The following is a 22,014-nucleotide window of genomic DNA, read 5'->3' on the forward strand; positions in this document are numbered from 1 at the left end:
TCTTCACTGTCTCTCCCATAACAAGCTTTCTTCCCCTCCTTTCCACTCTGAGAAAAGCTGTCAGTCCAGCCCCTTCTTAGCCCTCTTTCAAAACTATTCAGACTATGAGTACTGAGCCCAGCCTTGAATAAAGCCAAGTTCAATCCACTGTGCAAAGTGGACTTGTGTATAAGGGACATGCGTAGCCTCCTTCTAATGCCATATGCTACACAAATTGACTTGACACCTTCATTTCCTTCAGCTTTTCAACCCTTCTCCACTTTCATCCAGAGGAGCAAAGCCAAGGTCAAAGGGAGCCCTGGGCTCAGAGGTGTCACACTGTTTCCTTTGTGTAGTTCGTTGGGGAATGGACTGTCCTTGTTTTGTATGCGGTATGGTTACATGGTTCGTCACAAGAGAACTGATGCTCACAGAGGATATCATCTGCAGGATCAATTCATACTAGAGGGATAAAAAAGTGCTTAAACAGGAACTAAGGCATTTATTGAATGCACTTTTATTAACAAATGTAACTATTTCAACTTCATGCTCAGTGTAGCCTTTTAGATGTAGGTTCTGTTGTTTAACTTATGCACTGCAAATTATCATGGACTGTTTACAAGTACAGCTGCAATTAAGAGCTAATTTTTATGGCCCTGCATTAATTTCTGCTGTAAAGCTTGCAATCTATGTTAACAGGCTGCTCTGGTAGATTGATTTCCTGAACTTAGCAATATAGCGGATTGGGAGTCTTTTCCTGTCCCAGCAGGACTGCTAATACTCCTCGTTTCTCATTTCAGAATAAGATGATTCCACTATCGCCACTCTCATCTGAAATCACATTAAGACTGTATCTGCCTGCAAATTCAAAATTTGATATCTCCACTCATAACCTGGGTAGCATGTTTGGAGCTGATAATAACTGACCCACAGACCATCAGCTCTGTATCTTCAGGCAAACATCCCCCTAATAGACAACATTTGATGACAAAAGACTAAAAGACCAGTTAGCTGCTGTAGGTAAAAAAGGCGTAGGGATTTGTGACACATATCTAGCTGTAAACCATTTTTCTAACAGCACAGCTATTATTTTTTTGGAGACAATAGAGAAGGCAGCTAAAGTGGCCACAGCTCTGCTTAGTGAAGACAGCCACAATTTTACACTTTTAACAGTGGATATGAGGAGTATAAAGACAACCTGCCACACCACCAGCAAAGCTGTTGCTGATATTGTGCATATTATTAACAACGGGAGACAAGGGAGTACCAATTCATTTCATTCAAAAAGAACAAGGGGAAGAGCTGTCTGGGTTGCCATGGCGATGGCTACATTCCTCATCTTCGAATCCCTCTCAATCCTCTGTAGTAGATAAGTTAGCTATCATTCAGCCTCACCACCTAGGTGATTAGAGGGGTAGATCAGAGGGGTGGGAGTGTGAAGCAGACCTTGCTTCTCCTGCACAGTAATGTGACTGTTTCCCAACTCCCTCATATAGACACGACCGCATTATTAAGACATAGTGCAAACACAACGCCACGGTGATAATACAAAGCCACCTTTGAAGAATGCAAAGGTGAGAGTCGGTGGGAAGCTGACAAAGTGAGGAGAGCGAAAACAATTCTGTTTCGTTCTGTTATCTCAGGAAAGCAGGCCACATGGAGGCAAAGTCAGATCCAAAATACAGTCAACCTGCAAATCTATTTGGACTCCCACCTGGCCTCAATCCCAAATCTCAGAGCTCCTCAGATGTCACTTACATATACAAACACAATGACCAAAGCATTGCCCTGCTTGTGTTCTGTGCTGGCAGGCAGTGCAGCTTTGAAAGAAAAAAAAATAAATAAAAATCAGCAGTGGAAGCTCTGTCAGTGCAATGAGAAACTTTTGTGTCAGTGTTATATTTGCAAGGCTGATACTCTGCAGGAGCCAAGGTGACACAGATGGCAGCAGTGCCACAGAATAGCGTGGGTGCCATTGTGGTGTGAATATGCCAGACTGTCCCTGCTTTGTAACAGACATTAACAGGAAGGGATATTATGGAGGGACAGATTTGCACACAAAAAGGGATATTTCTCACGGTCACAAGAGTCAAGAGGGAAAGTAGCTCAAGTGAGCAGCTCTCCTGACAAACACAAGCCTCTTTTAGGTAAGCTGTCATACATGCTGTGAAGGGGGAAAGCACCTGATTTACAGTTAAATTTGTTGGTGAGTGTGCATTTATTATGAACTGCTATCTAACGGGACTATGAAACACATTTTTACGCTGCAATGTGATTGTGTAATTCTGTATAATTTTGACATGATTGTATCTGTGCAGATACAATCAGTTGTTTATAGCCAGAGCCAGTCTGAATTAACACTACGCAGTGTCCACTTCTGTCTGGCCTTGAGAGCACTACTCAATAACAGATACAGTTACTTCATTTAGGCATTGAGCTTGGATGAAAACAAGACGACCACAGAGTCAGTTCTCTCCCAGTTCTCATTAAGAAAAAGCCTCTGAGCTACAGAAACATCAAAGTATCCTTGGTGCCTTCACCCAGCTGTAGCAGTGAAATGGGCTGGAGAGGGTGGGATAAAGAGACACAGGAGAACTGAAACATGCCTTCACAGCAGCCTGCCAAACTGACATTGAACATAAAAGAGATAAGAGCCTACATTACCTCAGAAAATGACTAAATCATCAAAAAAGGGCTTGTGGTGACATCCTCGAGGGGTTTTGCTTTATTGCAAAATTCTGCTCTTTATTGCGCTAAATCACATAGTCTTAAAATATAGTCTTCATTTCAAAAAATGGCATATATTCATTTTTGGAGAGAAAAGTTCCAATCTAAAGGTTATAGTTCTGTGTTACTAAATGTGGGGGATCTGTTAAGCATCATCATTTATTTCATTAAGGTTTTCTACTATTTTATGTTATTATGTAGTATATAAATGAATGTCTGGTCTTCACTATATCAAATAACATTTTGAAATGACCACAATATCTAGCTGTGATGTGCAGAGAGCTGCAGCCCTCATGAGGCAGATAACAGCCCGCAGTTGTTCAGGAAAAGTGCTTCTGTGCTGCTGGTTGACAAACAGGAGACATTTCACTATCTCCCTGCAACAGCCCCTGTGATGTGTGGACTACATCTGTTTTGGGTGTATCTGGCTGGTTAATAATGTGTGTCATTGGGCTAAGTCCAGCCACCAGCTTGACTTATGGCCATTGATCTGTGTGCTGGAGTGGAGAGAGCTGCCAGCGCCCGGCCTCCATCTTTATTAACGTAACATGACAAGTGATCAATCCATCAGTGCTCTGACAGGGGTGTGTGCCAAAAAGATTATACAATAGGGAAAATCAATACATATGTGAGAGTCAGATGTTGGATGATAATGACTGGTAGTTAGATGGTCACTTCATGGAAAAAATAGGTTCGTAGTGTCCATCTAAGTTTAATACAATGCAAGTGAATAAAATTCCATCTTCAGTGTGTGATGACAAAGAGTCTTTCAAATGTACTTGTAAACATGTTTGGAAATGCAAAGGGTGGTGATGTTGAGTATATGTAGTACCTGTTATGAACAGGCCCTCTGAAGTTTGGGTCAAACTTGCGCGGCTCACCTGTAAGACAAGCAGAGTATGGACAGATTAGTTGAAAAGAGCATGGACAAGTGAAAAGAAACAGAATTAAAATCGCATATTGATGACATTTCAGCAAACTGCACTGACTAATATCTGGTTCACCAACAGAGTGAGATAGAAGATTGTTTTTCCGGTGTTTTTGCCTTTTTGGAGTGTAACTCTGACATCATACACAAGCAGTGTGTTAACCTGCTGTGCCATTCAACCAGCCAGGACAAACTAACTAGGCCATTTCACAGTGTATGTCTACTAGCAGGACAGAGAGGTAGACGGGTGATCATACCAAGCTAGAGCAATAAAAGCCAAAACAATGTAGCTACAACAGAAAGATAATAAATCATTTTAACCACTCTTAAGCCAAACAGCTTATCTGGGTCACAGTGAGGATTCCCCATTTGACCCAGCAGAGTAAATACTGAACCGCAGTTTCAGGCACCATCAGTCACCCACAGGGCTAACACCGACTGTGTGCGCTTGTAGGTGTGGCGGAGCACATGCGTTTGCATTCATCATCGGCTGCTTCTTCGGTGCCCTACTAGTCTCTACCCCAGTTGAAACTAAGTACAACGTGTTCCTGAGGACCTATTAATCATCACACATGGAGCGTAATATCTCTAAGCAGCTGGGGCAGACTTAGGGGCAGCATGACTGGGCCCATCTCCCATCTGCCCATTTCCCAAACTGGTCCTATCGAGAGACAAGCCAGCCTTGCTTCTAAAAGTGTGAGGAATGAGTGCCTTGTACTACGCACATGCAAATCTGGTGGGCTTGTTCCCAATGTATCATAAAATTTTATACCTTCTGAATTTAACAAGCACAAAACTCTTTTTATTTCTATCAGCAAATCCAAAAGACCAAAGCCAACAAATTTATCCTAATAACAAGTGCTGTCTATGCCCAATTTAGCTATACCTCTGTCCCACAGAGATCCACAGTTGTCCAAAAACTATTAAAAATACATTAAAAAGCCATATTGTTGAACTGGGCAATAGAATCTTTCATTACAACAAAAATAGCCAGTGTGGTTTATTCTGGAACAACTCCACACTTTTGGAGAGAAGGTCTTTGTTGTGGAGATGAGCATGCCCAGCAACACATTTCTGTGTGTACACGGCTGAGAGTAATAAACTACTCTGACTATATTCATTAACTACCAGTACTGTAGTTAATATCTGAGACAGCAATTAAGCATCTGTTGACATCTGGCATAAAGCACAAAACACAGCATGCTCTTGCCCCTACTGCAACTAAATGGTCAAATATAGTAATTGGATATAAAAAGCATTAAAATCGCTGCAATATTAACATCAGAGTCTGTCTTATTTGATATATCTTACAAATTTACTCCACATATTGTATATTGTATAACATATTATATATTGTATAACATTCACTGTATCACAAAGTACTAATTCTGTGGTATTACATTGATAATGACATTATGAGAGAAAGAACTGTGCTCGATCACAGCTAAAATATTAGCAGAGGACAGAGTAAAAAGCAGAATTTAAGAAAAAGGTCCCCTATGCCTTATGTAGTCCAGAAACATTCTCATGAATCATTTTGTGTTTACATACACACCATACCTTGGTGATATTAAGTCTGTACTGCCTGGATGCAGTTAGTGTAGTTTTGGCAGCAGCTGTAATATCAGCCACACTGCACTACAACAAATACATGCAATAAACTCGTAACTGATTTAGCACAGTAAAGCCTGCCGGCTGCTTCTCACACATTGCCAGCTATGCATCCATGAGTGAGTGAATGAGTTACCACAACTGGCAATTGTCTGGCCGTGGCAAAAAAGGTTTGTAGAGCCAATATTTCTGCATGAAAATAGGATACTGAAAAGCCAGAATGTTAAAAAATTTCCATTTGTGAATGCATACAGTATGTATTCATGAAGGAAGAACATCTCAGTTATATATTATGAATACTTTAATAAGTTCCACAGACACTCGAAGCCCTAGCAGGTTACTGTACTTACTTGATAAAATTGTTACCTTTAAAATGAGTTTCATAATTGCACTCTTCACCTTAATGTGCTTTAACAGTTTCCTCCTTTATCTCCACTGTGTTCTGAACCTTGGGCATGCCTGCATTTCCCTGCTGCTGTTCCTCTACAGCAGCAGTAGTGGTCTGAAGGATAGAGATGCCAAATCTCTGGGCCAACGGCAAAATAATGTCTGGGAAAGCAGCTAACTCATTAGGTGTCCTCAAGCTGCACAGTCAGCAGCAAAAACTTGCCAGGACCAGAAATGTACTTGTGTTCAAGTGAGTTGGTTTTGTCACATTTCTGTTTCTGGTCATTTTTACAGGCTGCATATTTCAGATGGTAAAGAACTATGGCAGATGAGGGGTCTGCAAAGGTTAAAAGTTCAGCTTTGAACCACTGGCTGGTCTCATGACTACATGGGAAAATGTACACCTGCTGAATCATGAGGACATTCCTTAGATGCACTGTAGGCATAATCACAATATGACCACTTCAGATTCTTTGACACTGAGACAGTGTGAGCTACTAACCTTCCTTTTACAGTATTTGACATAAGAGGCTCTGTGTGCCTTTTACCTCTGTCCCTGCTGTTAAAAACCTTTTACTTTACAGCCATCTGTTTGTTTGTCACTGAAAGTCACTGACTTGAGTTGTGTTTCAGGTCTAAAAATGGGAGATGTTCTGGGTTAAGTGTGTAAATTCGTCAGCCAAGGACACAGTGTCACCGGACCAGGTGCTTACTGCAGCATTTGCAGGGCACTGATATTGAATATAAGAGGATGCTACTCTGTGTTGTACCAAAGTAGTCTGCAATGTTGAGAAAAGGGCTCACACATGGACAAATTATGTCAATACACATAATCCAATATAATAATAATACAGATAGAGACTGTTACAAGAGTTTTTTCCCTGTAATTTCACACAAAGAGGGACTATGAACCACACTGCTAACTGACCAACTACCACTAAAAAGCTGAAATTAGTCAAATGTCAAGAAGCAGGGTCAAGAATCCCAACTTGTGTTTACTTTAAATGTGTGAATTGAGGCCAGCACTACACCACTCAGATGATGATTTGAGTCTTTTAAAGTCAGCAACTGCGCACCATGCACCAACAGAGTTGAACTATTCCTCTGTGTTGTGACTTAAGTTGCCTCCAATTGCTTTTATATCCCAGTGGTTGTTGCTACACCAGCTTCATGGCCAGCAGGCTACATCACATTAACTCAACATCAGAGCTAATTAGAGATACAGCGGCTTGGGGTGAGCAAGACACATAGCTAGCTAGTAGACTGGGTCCCATGCAAGCTGAATATACTTACTTACTTATAGGTTGTGTGAATATTCAAAACACACACAGGTCTCCACAGTGCAAGAGCAATTGTGGTAAAAACAGGTTAGTCCATATGGCGAGTGCAAGCTGAATCACACTGAGATCAAGGAGAGCCAGTGGTGAGGGGACAGATTGTGGTACAGTGAGTGTCAGGGAGTGGAGCTGTTTTCAGAGTCATGTCAGTGGTGTCTTGATCAGCCTACTGTTTGGAGCTGTGGAGCCTGCCAGTATGTCCAGCAAGAGGACCAACAGGCAACATGGTCACCCTGCCAACTGATGAAAAATGAGGCCAGTCATTATGTCGGTCAAAAGCCAGAATATAAGACTGTCAATATGATATGACAGTGGGAACAAAAAGAACAGCATGTGACTGTGCAAGGATGCTCTCCTATAGCTAAAACAGTTTACAATATATGGTATTTCACACTAAAATACTCTGTAGGATTACAAGCCTCTTCAGTCTAACACCATAACATTCAGATGATAGAGCATGTGCTTATTCAGCTAAGTTAAATTTAGCTTTAGCTGCTGTTCCTGTTCACTATATCAGCCTGACTACTTCCACCAGGCTGTAGTACTTTCCTCTGGCCCAAAAACAGATTTCGATGAAGGGTTAAAAGAGAGTGGTAAAAATCATCAGTGATGCCGGGCCACCAGCAGACTCTGCATTAGATGACGGCTGTTTAGACTGCACTGCAGTCTGCCAGTGCAGGAGATGAGGCTGGTGGACTGGATGTGTGCTGCTGGCTGTAGTCAGGCTGAATGAGGGTCTGTAGTCATCAACATTTGGAAAAAGCCTGGCAGGCATGCTACACTGGGACAGCTAGAGTCACTGTTAACTCCACTAACTGCTAGTCTCCTCTATTGACATAGTGTTGGATAATGCCACCGTGTCCCTGCTGTGAATGAAAGATTGACACATAACACAACAATCATGGTGGTAATCAAAAGGTCTGAGGCAATGAGGCTGGACCGGGTGAGGAATTACACATCAGGATCACACAAAGGCTTCGGCAGTAATCTTTGCTCCCCAATCCCATTTGCACTTGCAGCTAGTCTGCCATAGCAACGAGATCTATGGATCAATTTACAGTACAGTTGCAAGGACCCAACATTGTAAACTAAGTCTGTGACACACATTAAAATCTTGTGTTAAAATTCCTACTACCAATAGACATCTATTAAAAGCACTCAAGAAAGATTGAAAGGCACCATGACAATGCCTCAATTTGAAGATTCTGAAATATGTGCTGAGATTGACTGCTGAGAGTCATCTTCAGAGTGCCTGAGTTGGAAGAGAGCCAGTAGAACAGCCCAGCACAGAAGCAGTTCATTGCCTTGTATTTCACAATTTAGGAGGAGACTGAATTGCATGGTGTGTGTGTGTGTGTGTGTGTATATATATATGCATGGTGTGTGTGTGTGTGTATATATATATGCATGGTGTGTGTGTGTGTGTGTGTGTGTGTTAAAATCAATTATAAAATGGGTAGGAATATTAATCATACAGTAAGATGTACCCTCCATCTTCTTTCTTTCCTCACGTTTTTCAGCTCGTCTCCGTACGTCCAGTACACAGACACATCAACGCAGGCAGACACAGGCACCAGTGTCTCCAGGCTCCAATGTCCAACACAGGCCTCTTTCATACCATGGTCAGGCAAACAGCTCGAACACTGCAGGTGCTCTACATGGGTTGGGTCAGAGGGGCCATTTGGAAAGGACCTTCTTGTTGTTATTACTCTGGTGATTCATAAACATTTCCAAGACCTGGAGAGAGTGAAGTACTGCAAGACTGCACTTCTGTCCAAGCTATGCTGAGCTTAGAGAGGCCTAAGATCCAGCTACAAATAAACACGAAAGACAAACCAGAAATGTTAAAAATTCAGAATAATGATGTTGTTCAGCAGGGTAGTAGGCACAGTCTGTAAGTATGAATGCTGTGTACAGTATACTCATTCATATTTGATGAAAGCACTGGCTTCTGCCAATCCATAGAGGGAAGCAACATCACTAACACAGCTTTGGGGCTTTGAGTTTTCCTCTAGTCTGTATTTAAAAACTAGCAGTGCTCAGGTTTCTCCTGCAACATTAGTGTTGGGCACATGGCACACTGGTAACAAAGCTGCTTGCGTGGATCACTGCCATAAAGATAAAGGGGCCAGTAAAGCTGTGATAGGATAAGAGACTAGAAGGAGGTCATGGGGTAGTCCGTGGGGCAGAGATTCACTGTCAAGGTTTCACAGCTGAATCTGAAAAATGCACACATACACAAACTTAGAGGACTTGAGAGGGTCATGAAGGGGCAGAGATTTACTGGCAAGGTTTCACTTGAGTCCGGCAGCTCTCTCACATCCTATTACCCTTAACACCTCAAACACATTCACACACAGATGAATTGGGAACAGCATCATGATCACGCAAGTCTCCCACACTCCCCAGTAAAGAAAAAAGAGAGCGATTTGGAGTCCATCTCCTGAAAGAATCAAAGCAGTTAAAAAGCTCCAGATGGCTCACTTTTTTGGTAATATTTAAATTGTGGGGAGATAATACACACAAGCACGCTCCATGTAGCACCATCACTCTCCTTTTCTCTTTCTTTTGTCTACTGCCCCTCTGAATTCAGAAACATCCTCTCTGCCTTCCTCTTATTTTCCCTCTCTGGAGAACCGCACAACCTTTAAAGTGCTTGTCTCCTTATTGAAACAAGACAACAACATCCAGATCTCTGGTTTAGTTTTACTTAGCAGAGTCTCTTGGGATCATCTCAACTATTAGCAGATGGTCGAGGACTGTGTACCTGGCATGTCTGGCTTGGTAGCCCACTGGGTTAACTCCTATCAGTGCACGAACAGTATTTACTGCATATTTTCAGGGGAAGCAAAGACACAGTGCTTTACTGACATCCCTCAAATGCTGAGAATAGTGGAATCAGGGCTGGGATTCGACCCCCAAGAGGGGAGTTAGCATCTGAGAGTGTCAGACACTGACAGCTAGCCTGCTGCTCCGAGTGCAGAAGTAGCGGTATTGTGGCTGGGGCTTTGTGACCTTGGTTACTTCTGTGGGAGCCTCCAGGCATGTCAGTGGCAGCCGTGTGTTCCCTGTGAAACGAGACTCGCTACTGCTACTGCGGATCAGTGACAGGCTCAACCGGCTTTGGCCTGGATTTATAAAGACTTAAAAATAAGTGGAAAGGCCACATCTTGATATCCAAATTTGCAACACACACACCAAGGGAAAGAAACACACTAACACCCATAGTCACACCTATACACCTTTACCACCACACACACAATTATCCTGTAGTCTTATCTTCAGTATTCAAGACACAGACCACTTCCACAGTTAATTTCATATTTCTCCCACACAGATTCCTCTTAGCCAGGTTTGGTTTATAAATTAGTGCTGGTATCTTGAAAAACCAAAACATGATAAGGCAGATCATTCCATTATTATCATAAAAGTATGTTAATCTGCATTGGAAATAGGTTACTGTAAGTAATCTCACCCTGTAGGCAGACATATTTGCAAGTTTAAGGAAAATAAGGTTTAAGGATTTTTCTTTTTATTACGTTCACCACTGCAACTCTATTTTTTTATCAACTGTATTTTTCTGAACTCACTGCACTTCGCTCTTACAAAATGCTAGTAAACAGCTGAAGGTCACATGGATGTAACACCTCACATAAATGAAATTTGAGTGCTTTGTGTATATGAGTCACAATACATCGCTGACTTCAAATCTTGATTCTCTTGTTGCTAGAAGTAGCAAGAAATCTTCATTGTTCTCTTGGTTTAATGACACTAGTGTGCCGCCAGTTACACAAATCTGATTTCTTAAACCAAGTGATGTTCTCTTTTAGGTAGTACAGTCTGTTTCTAAACCCTTTGATTTGGTCAATAGTGCATGTGCTCCAGCCTCTGCCTCTCAACAGTCTGCACACACAAAGTCAGATCAGTGTAAAAGCTGCTAAAAATCTAAAATGTCTGAGCAAACCAGAGAGGTGCAATTCAAGGCTCTCACCTGTGCAACAAAGCATGTTTACAACATCAGAACATCATGTCTCTTCTGTTCTTGGGATAATGACTCATTTGTTTTGATAAAGCTAACTGCATCATTTAGCACATTAGACCTATCAAAAGTCATTTCAAGTCTCACTGTGCGCCCGAGGCTTAAAACCGACATGTCTAGCATGAATGTAGCTGTATCTCCCATTCACTTTCCAGTGCAGCTTTGGTTTGCCTTTCATAAATCACTGTCAGTGTCACTTAGCCCTTTAGCCATAAACAAACACTGACTATATTTGTACTGCAAATTGGAAATTTAAAGTCTCCTTGCTGCCACTTAGAAAGCCTCCTCACAGCTCAATGTCCCATTTTCACAGACTCGAACAAATAACCATCCAGTGCTTGCCTCTGTGCAGGAGTGAGTCTCTGAAATTATTTACAGACTCTCCCTATCATTAGTGTGAATAATATACTTCAAACTTCCAGGCAGTGACATAGCTATCTCTTGAGAGAAGACGCATGAAATTAGTAGCAAAAGAACACAACCTTGTTAAAAATAATGAGCACAAATGCCATACAGACTAATAAAATGTGCGGGGCTACCGAGTGAGCATTGATACTCATTTAAAAATGAGTATTTGCAGAGGACAGTGACACTTAAAAAGCCCATAATAGCACTTAGTCTTGGGTGCAAAATGGGCCATTTGAGCTGCAACCTTCTCTGACTGCAATTTCACAGGAAGAGGCTGTGAATGTTTGATTCTAAACCATGGCTCTCAGCTTTCTGTCAAGACTCTGCATTGACTTAGTATAAAAATGCAGCGCTTAGGGAAGCTGCCCATGCGAGAAATTTGTTAATTAACAGTGTGCCCGACTCAACACTTTCTGTGGTGAATGGAACCCATATCTAAATTGTTACTTACAAACCTGTCACAGAATGATTATGAGCTATTTTTCTACTTTTCTGACTGACTGAACATTTCAGCAGTACAGTGTGAGCCCACTGAACGCTTGCAACATAGTTAGAAATGTTATATAACATAACATATTACCAGCCTCAAGTGTACACTTAAATCTGGGATGTAGAGCAAGTGGATGTGAATGATGCCATGGCAGCTAGTTTGACTACCTGTTAACACATGGTTCACTGGTATTTGTTTGGTTTTTTTTTGCTACTTTTTTTCATATCCTATTTATGTTCATTACAAGAATAATTCAGCTAGGTGATACTTGCTGTTATCATCAACTTTCAATGGAAACACTCATCATCTCCTAAAGTTAGCAGTTTCCCATGTTTCTCAGAAATTTATGGTGATAACTTTTACAGGAGTGGGAGGGTATTCTGCTGAGGAAAAAAGTGAGAACACTAACACTTCTTCCACTAAACACGCCTTACAGCTGCAGTTGATAAAAAAAAGTGTCTGTTTTTAAGCATTTCTGAGTAACAGCTGAGTGTCACTACTGTGTGGTAAGTTACTGATATTATGCAACTAACTGGACTGGAAATAATAGAATGGACAGCATCATCCACACTATCTCTTGGGTTAAATCACCAAAGAAAGTCAGACAGGGAGAGATTCACAGTACATTATCACAAACTACAAAAGGTGATTTTCTTTACTGTGCACTCCACATTTAGTCTACATTTAAACAAATGTTGGGTGTGAAAGATTAGTTGCCAATGTAATCTGACAACAATACTGGATGTAGAATTTGTCTTCTTGTTCTGTGCTCAGTTGTGAGACCAAAATACTCTGAACTGCTCTTCTGCCAAGCCAGCTGATGGAACGAAAGCACTAAGGAGCCAAGAACATAGAGCAGCTGACCTAAACACAGGGAGGCACCATAACTCTATCCTATGCTCAACTAGGTTGGTCACTGGACTCTGTTACGGCAGAATTATGTTCCTTAATTAAACTGTCTCACTATATTCTGTGTAATGCTTTGGAGTGTACCACTTGAGCTGAAGCAATAGAAAATACTGCATAATAATGCACATACACTGTATCTAAAGAGGTGTAATAATAATAATAATACACAGTCTCTACACTGTGTTTCATTCCCCACTAAGCGTTTTACTTACACCAATTTAGACATTTTTATAGATTTACAGTATACTGTAAAGCACCAGTCTGGACATGTGAACTGGGAGTGATAGAGTTTGAAGGCCCCAGTGGTGGAGCTGCATGTCTGCAGAGAGCAATGAGAATCAACGACAGCTGACAGGTTGCAGTTATGAGTGACAGAGTGCTGGAGTCATGGTGTCTGAGGGACATGCAGGGTCAGCATGTGGGGAAAAAGCAGGAAGACACAGTAGCACCCCATCAAGAGCTGTCAGGAGCAGACTTGACGATGCCTGTGTCACTCTGAGACAGTAGAGCTACTGTGTCTAATGATCAAGCCTTCCTCACTGACAACCTCAGCTGTAATTATTATATACAACTTTAGGCAGAGATTTGTGATGCCATGCACTTGTAACTGATATTGATATGGAAGACTCCACTGACACTGACATGCCTGACATGAAAAAGTTAATAATTATAGTCAAGGTCTGTGTTATAGCTGGGGTTGAACTGATTAACTGATAAATGCTTTCGGTCTACTGAGGCCTATTGGTGATAATGAGATACTGGCTCAGTGTATATGACTGAGATTACTCTTTGGCTACAGCCATGTAAGAACAACTCATAAAATCTGAAATGAAATTTTATTTTTGGTTTTTGTAAAGACGTGTTTCATTGAAAAGCTTCATGAGTTGCCCTCAGTACTTAGTCTGGGTTTCAATGGCAAATTAGTTTCCCATGATAGTCCTGTGGTAGCCTGATTATATTTAAATAATAAAACAGTGAAAGATGCAGTTAACACTTATTTCTCAGTGATTAAATGGAAGATTACTAAATACAGAATGAAATATTATTAGCTGTGTAATGTGTAACTGGCATCAAACCTCAAAAACACCACCAGTCTTGTGAAAATCACCAGTGTGAGTGAGTCTTTGTTTCAGAAGAAAGACACTGCTGTCTGCATGGCATCTGGTGGTGATAAAGGATTATATTGCTTTGATAAACAACATGATTACTAAGGCAGACTAATGGACAGAAAATCTGCAGACAGATTAAATATATCCATACGACTGGAGCAGCGGAAATGCCACTTGGAGACAATAAATCCTTTTTTATTAAAACTGTTAACAGATGACATCACTTTTAACTTCCATTACAAATTGCAATACCTGGATTGCAGCTGTTACAACATCGTAATTATTCTCATTGTGGGCAAGACAAGGAGGAGGAAAGTGGAGCCAAGACTTGTTGTTAACAGACTCTGATTGTGAGCACCAGGTGAACATTACAAGGCACAAATTATGTCACAGGAATTAACCAAGAACAAGGATAATTTTTTGAGACAGTTTAAGGTGAAAAATGAAGGACATACATGGAAAAGTATAAAGTATAAATAGGATACTTATTCAATTACAAATAACCAAATGAAAGAGCATTTTTCTACCATTACTGCATTATTTGAGGTCAATTAAGCTAAATGTACCAAATCACAGCAAGGAGTCAAACATCACTAAGGGTAAAGAAGATTAGTTTGAGCTGAAACGATTAGTCAATTAATTGATTAGTTGGCTGACAGTCAATTAACCGTCAACTAAGTTACTGTGATAGCTGGTGAATTATTAGGTAATCATAAAAGATGCCAATCATTCCCTAGTAACAGCTTCTCAATACTGTAGGCACCTTTCTTTGTCTCATATGATACAAAGAAACTGAATATCTTTGGGTAGTAGTAGGCTAAAATAAAGCAGTTTTATGGCATCATCTTTAGTGTCACTTGATTGTGATGGGTATTTTTCACAGTTTTCTTAAATTTTATTGCTGGACCAAACGATTAATCCATAAAAAATAGTCGGCAGATTAATCGATTCTCATGGTTATTTGCAGCTCTAATGAAGATCGTGTTAACGCTAGCAGTCATATCATGTTGTCCGGCAGCAGTTTGAGAGAAAAATACCTCGGCGTTTACAACAAAGACAAAGTGACGACAAGTGGAGGAGGAAAGTGGAGATTGATGGACCAGGTAAACAATACTGAGCAAAAAATAATTACATTACGGGAGTTATCTACTTAACGATACAGGGACATGGATAATTTCAAGGCAGTGCAGCAAAAAAACCAATCGGGGGGAGAAAGAGACGTTGTGTTACTTAACTATTCGAACGTTATCAACCGTTTAAAAACGTTATTCTACCGTTACTGCGTATTTGATGCAAACCGTTAAATAGCCTCTAAATAGTTAGCAGATGACAGTGTAAGCTAGCTAACGTCCCCGTAAATCACAGCGAGGGGTCAAACATCATCCAGTCTGAAGAATACACCGTTATATCCTGCTGTCATAACGTTACAGAGGAAAAAAAATACCTCGGCGTTTACAACAAAGACGAATCGACTCACCATAGTAAGAGGAGGGGATGTCCGTCTTTCTAGCCATGGCACTTAGTAGGACAGATGCAGCACCGTCGTCTTGGTTTTGGAGACCGCATATGAGAGTCGAGGTGAACCGCAGTGATTGTTTGAAAGCCTTTCAGCGGTCCCGTCGAGAAATAAACACAGGGAACCTGGAGAGGTCTTGGGGCTCTTGGTCTGAGGATGCTTCGGCCACGCAGCTGAGCGTCAGTCGTGTTTACAGCCCGACGTCATTAATTATTCCAAAACGGTCTTAAAGGGGACGCTGTGTGCACCGCTGCTGCTGCTGCTGCTGCTGAGTGTCCTGTTTCCCTTTGTTTGGATCTGATTTAAAGCACATACCCACACTGTTTTTGTGCAGTCCGTCAGCTGACATGAACATTTGCAGAATTTCAATCCAGGATGCTGGACAACAGAAGGATTAGAACACTACCTTGTGTCTACAACGAGAGTAGTGATTTCCAAGTTGCTTCTCGGTTGATTACTAACACAGCCAACATTGCAGTTAGTAATTTTAGGTGACAGTCTCTGTCCACACTAGGACGTCCAGTGGAGAAACACTGACCTCAGCTGGGTTTTCTGTGACATTGCAGAGCTTTCTCTCTTTTCTGCCTCCCCCCACTTTAATTTCAACAGAGGCATAAATGCTGCTTTATCTCTTTATATGCTGCTGCTGGTGCTGCTGCAGATCCTACATGAAAGGGGAGGGTATCAGGTTTTTAGAGGCATAAGGCTCAGGTGCAAGTGAAGTCACTGCGAGTCATCAATGTTAAATTCACAGGCAATCTTTTTTTGTAAAAAAAAAAAAAAAAAAAGAAAAGACACAAGTCAGACAAGACATTTGAGAAAAAACCCAGGCCATTAATATAAAAGGCCTTGTACAGGTATGTCCTGATTAGACCTCCACTCAGTTGGGTGGTGTTATGCCTCTTATTACATAAAGTCACCAAATTTCAAGAAATAATGATAAAGGAGTGATTTCTCCCACACAAAGAGGTGCAACAAAACTAATAGCAGGGTCAGAGAGATGTCAATCAAGTGCAGTTTCGACAACCCACATGAACAAAAACAAACAAAAACAAGTCAAAACACCCATGTGAGTGGTCTGTGTGTGTAAAAAGCCTTTAAGTACAGTTAAAGAAAAATATTAGACACATGGAATCCATGTGGGCCCTCCATTGAGATGTCATGTGTCCAGTAAGCAGTATTTTATTATTTTGTGAGGCTCTCACAGTTGTCTGTTGTTGGGTAAGTTTTATGAGTTGAACGTTTTGCAGGTAAAATATTTTCCTGCAAAGTAAATCCAGATAAATGTGTTGGAGGAAAAAAAAATACATTACCATTTGCAAAGAAGAGTACTGAGTTTCAGGAAGCAAAATATTCAAGAAGACAACTAAATTGTGCGTAAGTACTGTAATTCAGTGTGTAGGCTAGTTTTCATATCTGCACTCAAATCCAGAGACACATTAATGTTGGATTTTGAGAGTCCACTGTAGTGACTATGACCAGGAAGTGGCAGCAGAGACTGGAAATCATGTATAATAACTGAGTAATCCAAGAGCTACAGGGTGAGTTTTTCATACAGTAATAACAAAGCAAGATCAAATAAGAATTGTGTTTTATCTATGACAGCAGCAGCCAAAGGGATTCAACATGGATGTTGCCTGAATGGTACATGGCCAAACATTATCCTCTTTTTAATGACAGAATTTTAAAAAAGTTAATATTTCATGCCTTTAATGTCAGACTCAATTAGAAATGGGACAGGTAATGTGCACTAAACACTGACATCTAAAAAGTGATGTCTCTCTCAGTGCTCTGTAGATGTAAGTAATGAGAGCTCAGGTTGCCAAAGGCTGGTCATTAAGAAGGGATTGACTTCATGTGGCAGGATCACTGCCAGTAGCACACCAGGAGAATCTGAATCGCATTACTGCCAAGTAAAATACAATGAATGTATAACAATTAATCTCAGTGACACGGGTCTAGGACCTTTTAAGGCCTAAAACTGCTTAAAACAACAGAGTGTTGATAGCCCATCTGCTTGTCATTCAGCAAAAATGATGGATGCCAACAGCTTGCTAATTACATAATCGAGAGGGTACACAACAGATGCAGGCACATTTCGTGCTGGTTTGGTTTTCAGCATTTTTCCACTTTCTGAAATAAAAGGTAATTTCTTTCTCTACGGCAGTTGTCCTATTTCAGCTTGGAGAGTGAGTGAGTTTTTTCCCCCTGATAATCAGAGGCAGAAGGAGATGCTCTTCACACAATCACCCATCTTTTTCATTCAGTGGTTACAATTGTTGCAGTTACAATCAACCCTGCTGACTTCTAAAAATTGAAAATCCCCTGAGTTCCACCACGAAAAAAAAAGTGATTCAGCAACGCTGTACATCAGTAACATCGCTGCATAAATGTGCAACAGAGATACAGAATGCCCTGGGTGGTTGGGAGTCTTTTTTTTTTTTCTTTTTCAATCAATTGGATAAACACAGCAATTCTGAGAAACATATATTGCAGATTGGCTGAAAAGAAACTGCATCTGTGATTGGTGGGAATGCTGGCCGACGAGTCAGTGATCTGTCTGTGAGTGAAGACAATTTGCAAAGGGAATGAAGATGTTTTATGTCTCAGGCCTGAAAATGCAGGACATGAAGCTTGTAGCTGCCTTCAGATGCTATCTCTTTTAACCTGTGACAAAGCTAAAGTGCACAGTAATACAGCACCTGGACTGGAGAACACCATGATATTTCGACCACCTCTATCACCTGCACTTGTTTTCTGCAGGAGTATTAGAGCTTTACATTGGCATCACAGTTACTGTAGATTTAGTTTCCCATAGTACAGGCTGATAAAGCCCCTTTAATGGAAACCAGCTTTGTCAGTGATGTCTCTTAATCAAATCCAAATTAAGAGTCTTTAAACTCTCAAATAATATTTACTGTTTATTTCTCCGCCACCTAAAATACATTTATATTTACAGTATGAGAGTCATACAATGGTCTAATGGTCAGCTGTTTATGAGAGAGATCCTGCCAACAAGACAATTCTGGTGAAGTTATCTTTTAATATTTAGTCAACAAACTATCACAAAAGGTATGAACCCTCAAAATTCCATATAAAGCCTTATTTTGTATCCCAAAGCAAAAATTAGCAAAATTTCCTCTGTGGTACCTGACAGCATGATGTAACAGAACTTAAACATAAACAGCTTTGTAAGTTGGGAAGGTATTTGCAGTAGCTTGACTTTTAGTCTTAGTTTAGGCTAGATGCTTAGAGGCATCAACTCTTCAAGTCAGGGACCATATAATGAGGGAAAACAAACTGCTTTTGGCACAGCAAACAGGTGCAAACAATGCAGATTATTTCACACTTGCATTGTATTTGGCTCAGCACAGGCAGACAGCAGTCTGGCACCTCTCAGGATAGGAGGTTGGAGTTAATTAAAAAAGGTTTTGTTCCACAGACATTCTCCTTGCTCTTGTCGGTGTGTGCTCCCCCGAGCTGTGTTTTGAGATGCGTTGGAGGCCTCAGAGGACACCTCTAATCAAAACACACAGACTGCCAGCCACCTAATCCTCTGAATCCACAATGACGAGCTGCATTATGAGGCGCCGCTCCTCAGCGATACAGATAATTTAGTGATTAAGATTATTCTAGCAATGATATGGCCATATGGCATCAAAGAAAACAGTACAGAGGCAGAAAAAAAAGGAACAGAGTCCTTTACAAGGTGTGAATGTTACATATACAGTTATGGTTATGACCCTTCAGGACGGTAACTGTATATCTATTGGAATCAGTATTTGTTGCATCATAATTTCACATGAAGTTGCATCACCCTATCACTAATCAAAAGACAGATAGTCTCAAGATATTCTGCAATAGTGCAACTCAGAATGCTGCAAGCTGCCTCTTACCCTAACAGCATTATAAAGAAAAATTGAAAAGATAATGCCATTTCAATTTTAGCAACCTCACACAGGCATCCATTTATATGTTGGACTGAATCTTAAATGGTATTGATCGCTGTCAAACCAACAAATGACTTGGCTCTATAACAGGCTCTGTTTCAGAGATGTTGTCCTCAGAAGGTTGAATCAGGTAAATAACAGCTTTGACTGTTACAATGACTAAATCAAGAACAATTACACTCATCTAGCTGTAGGCTTGTCTTTAATATTACGAGCCACACGAAAATTCTAAATTTGGTCTATTGATGCATTAAAATTGTGTTTTATGTCCCACTCACAGTATAATAGTTACGTTTTTTCTGTGTGTATCTCTGCCTTGTGTAACTTGCTCAGTGTACGTGTGTTAAACCTACAAGTCACTAAATGGCTGCTGTACCGGTACTTGCCTAACTAACCCGTCGCCGTTGTGTAGCATATCGATACAGTAATTCACGGCCCCAAATGTCCATACTCTTGTATGTGTTTGTACATCACCTAGTCCATCTATACAGGGTGATTAACATGCACTTAATATTAATGAATAACTGACATGCAAAGTAATGGCGCCATTGCATGTTGCACCTGGTGGTCAAAAAACCTCTTCCAGTAAACACCACACCTGCTCTGTAATTACTGAATCACCTATTTGTGCCATACACCACCTACTGTACAAAAAGGGAACTACAAGTGAATACATACTATACATAAACATACATCAATGAACACAAATCAAAAATGCTCCAACAGTTCATTTTATATTGCTGTACTTTTACTTGCTATAGCTACCATGCGATAGTCTCAGCATAAAATAACCACAATTTGCATTCGAAATTATTTTTCGTCTTACTTCCAGCCTTGTGACTCCCCAGATTTATCACATGACAGTTTGGAAACTACTGACTTTAAAAATTGTTTGGCTTGAAATCATCTCATGTCCACAAAAGTATCACATCATATTCAGTTTAAATCACTATACAGCCTCTGGCTTTTGGATAGAAAGCTAATTAGCATAACAAGGCAATAGTTTACTTGAGTAAATCTGGGCCAAAAAACATAAAAGGGAAGACATGCTGTTCCCATTGTAGCGTTTATATAGGCTATCCAGATTTTTCTTACACCATCTGGTCTGACTGCGTTATTCTCTCTTGCTTCTGAGATGAATTACTTACCAGCTCCAACAAAGCCAAAAGATATATTTCAGTTTGCGAAGTGAGACATGCTGAGGAATAACTAGAACATAAAAGACACATTAGAAAACGAACACAGTGACGCCAGTGCAGAGGGCGTCTATAAAAAGACCCGTTCCTCATTTCCCAGTGCCTCCTGACTAGATTACAGCTTCCAGCAAATCTGTCTCCCACGAGAAGCTTTAGCTGCTCAGGTTGCTGTGACAAATGAGAAAAGTACTTTCCTGTCCTTAAATGGGATGTCCCAAAATCTACTTGAATTACAAATGATGACGATGTTGTACTGTACCAAGAACATTTGTCAGTATGTTCTGTATCATCACTAACACCCTTTGAAGAACTACAGCAATCTTATCATAACTTTTAGCTGGATGCAATAAAAGTACTAAACAGAGAAAATAAGGCTTTCTCAGTATCTTGAGCTCATTTTTGGAAGCTTAGTTAACTTGTGCAAGGAAATGTATCAATGTGAGTCCTCTGCAACTGTGTTTCTTATTACAGTTCCTTATCAAATATCCTCTACAACCCAGATGTAGAGCAGAAACCACTGCAATAAAACCTGTGATAGCACCGCACAGTAAAGACAAATGCCCCAGTACAAATGTAATTTTGGTGAAATGGTTGAAATAACTAATCAAATAAAATAAAATGTAAACACCTCACATCAGAGGTCGTCCTTGTAAAGCATGGCGGACAAACCTATTGCATTGTTGTCATGAGGATAGATGGTCAAACATCTTCCATCTCCACATGGAACAGATGTCCTCAACTGAAATGAAAAATCATGAGGAAAACTCAAGGGAAAACAATTCAACAATATGTGATAGTTAGAGGGCAGATGAGCTTGTATTTGCCTGCTCTCAAAACTTGTGGCATTGTGTCAATCATGCCAAATAAGTAGAATTCACGAAGCGAAAATGTTTGAAATGTTATAATGTTTGGAGGATTTACACAATGAGCACAGTGAGCTGAGAATAATGCATTTCATCAGAAAGGCGGCCCAGTCTATTTTGACCGCCAAGACTGAATGCATCACTGAAGATAATTGTCATTCTGCATGAAAGCAATGAAAAGTGTTATTCTCCTGTGAGAAAATCACTTCAGATTTTTTACAGTGTTTTGAGAATATCAACCATTATTTGTGCCAAGAAAAGTCTATAGAGGCATAGTTTAATGATTTTATGAATTTATATGATTAGATACATGTTCTCACAAATGTGTATTCATGTCAGTATAAACACATCTGAGAACCTCAGGGGGAGAATGAGTATAGCTGCGTGCTGTGCATTATAATAATCATATGTGTATAATTACCATGAACCCCCAAGGAAACCCTGGAGCCGAGGTCCCGAGCTGGGAAAGTTGAGCTATTTAGGACCATGAGGAGCTCGCGGGGCTGAGTGAGGGCGTCTCTGTAGGGGGAGAGCATGGGAAAAGGAGTAGTGGAGCGTCGTTTTT

General features: G+C 40.6%; 1 protein-coding gene across 1 annotated transcript in view; it reads right to left on the reverse strand.

Moving 5' to 3' along the window:
- slc44a5b (solute carrier family 44 member 5b) overlaps positions 1–15,706 on the reverse strand; it is a 28,828-nt gene extending 13,122 nt beyond the window's left edge. The window contains 2 exon segments of the mRNA XM_018667375.2: positions 3,539–3,587; positions 15,402–15,706. Of these exon segments, the coding sequence (XP_018522891.1) occupies positions 3,539–3,587; positions 15,402–15,438 (86 nt within the window). The 5' untranslated portion in view covers positions 15,439–15,706.
- Between the last annotated feature and the right edge of the window lie 6,308 nt (positions 15,707–22,014).

This window comes from Lates calcarifer, linkage group LG17, assembly GCF_001640805.2.
Source record: "Lates calcarifer isolate ASB-BC8 linkage group LG17, TLL_Latcal_v3, whole genome shotgun sequence".
NCBI lineage: Eukaryota > Metazoa > Chordata > Actinopteri > Centropomidae > Lates > Lates calcarifer.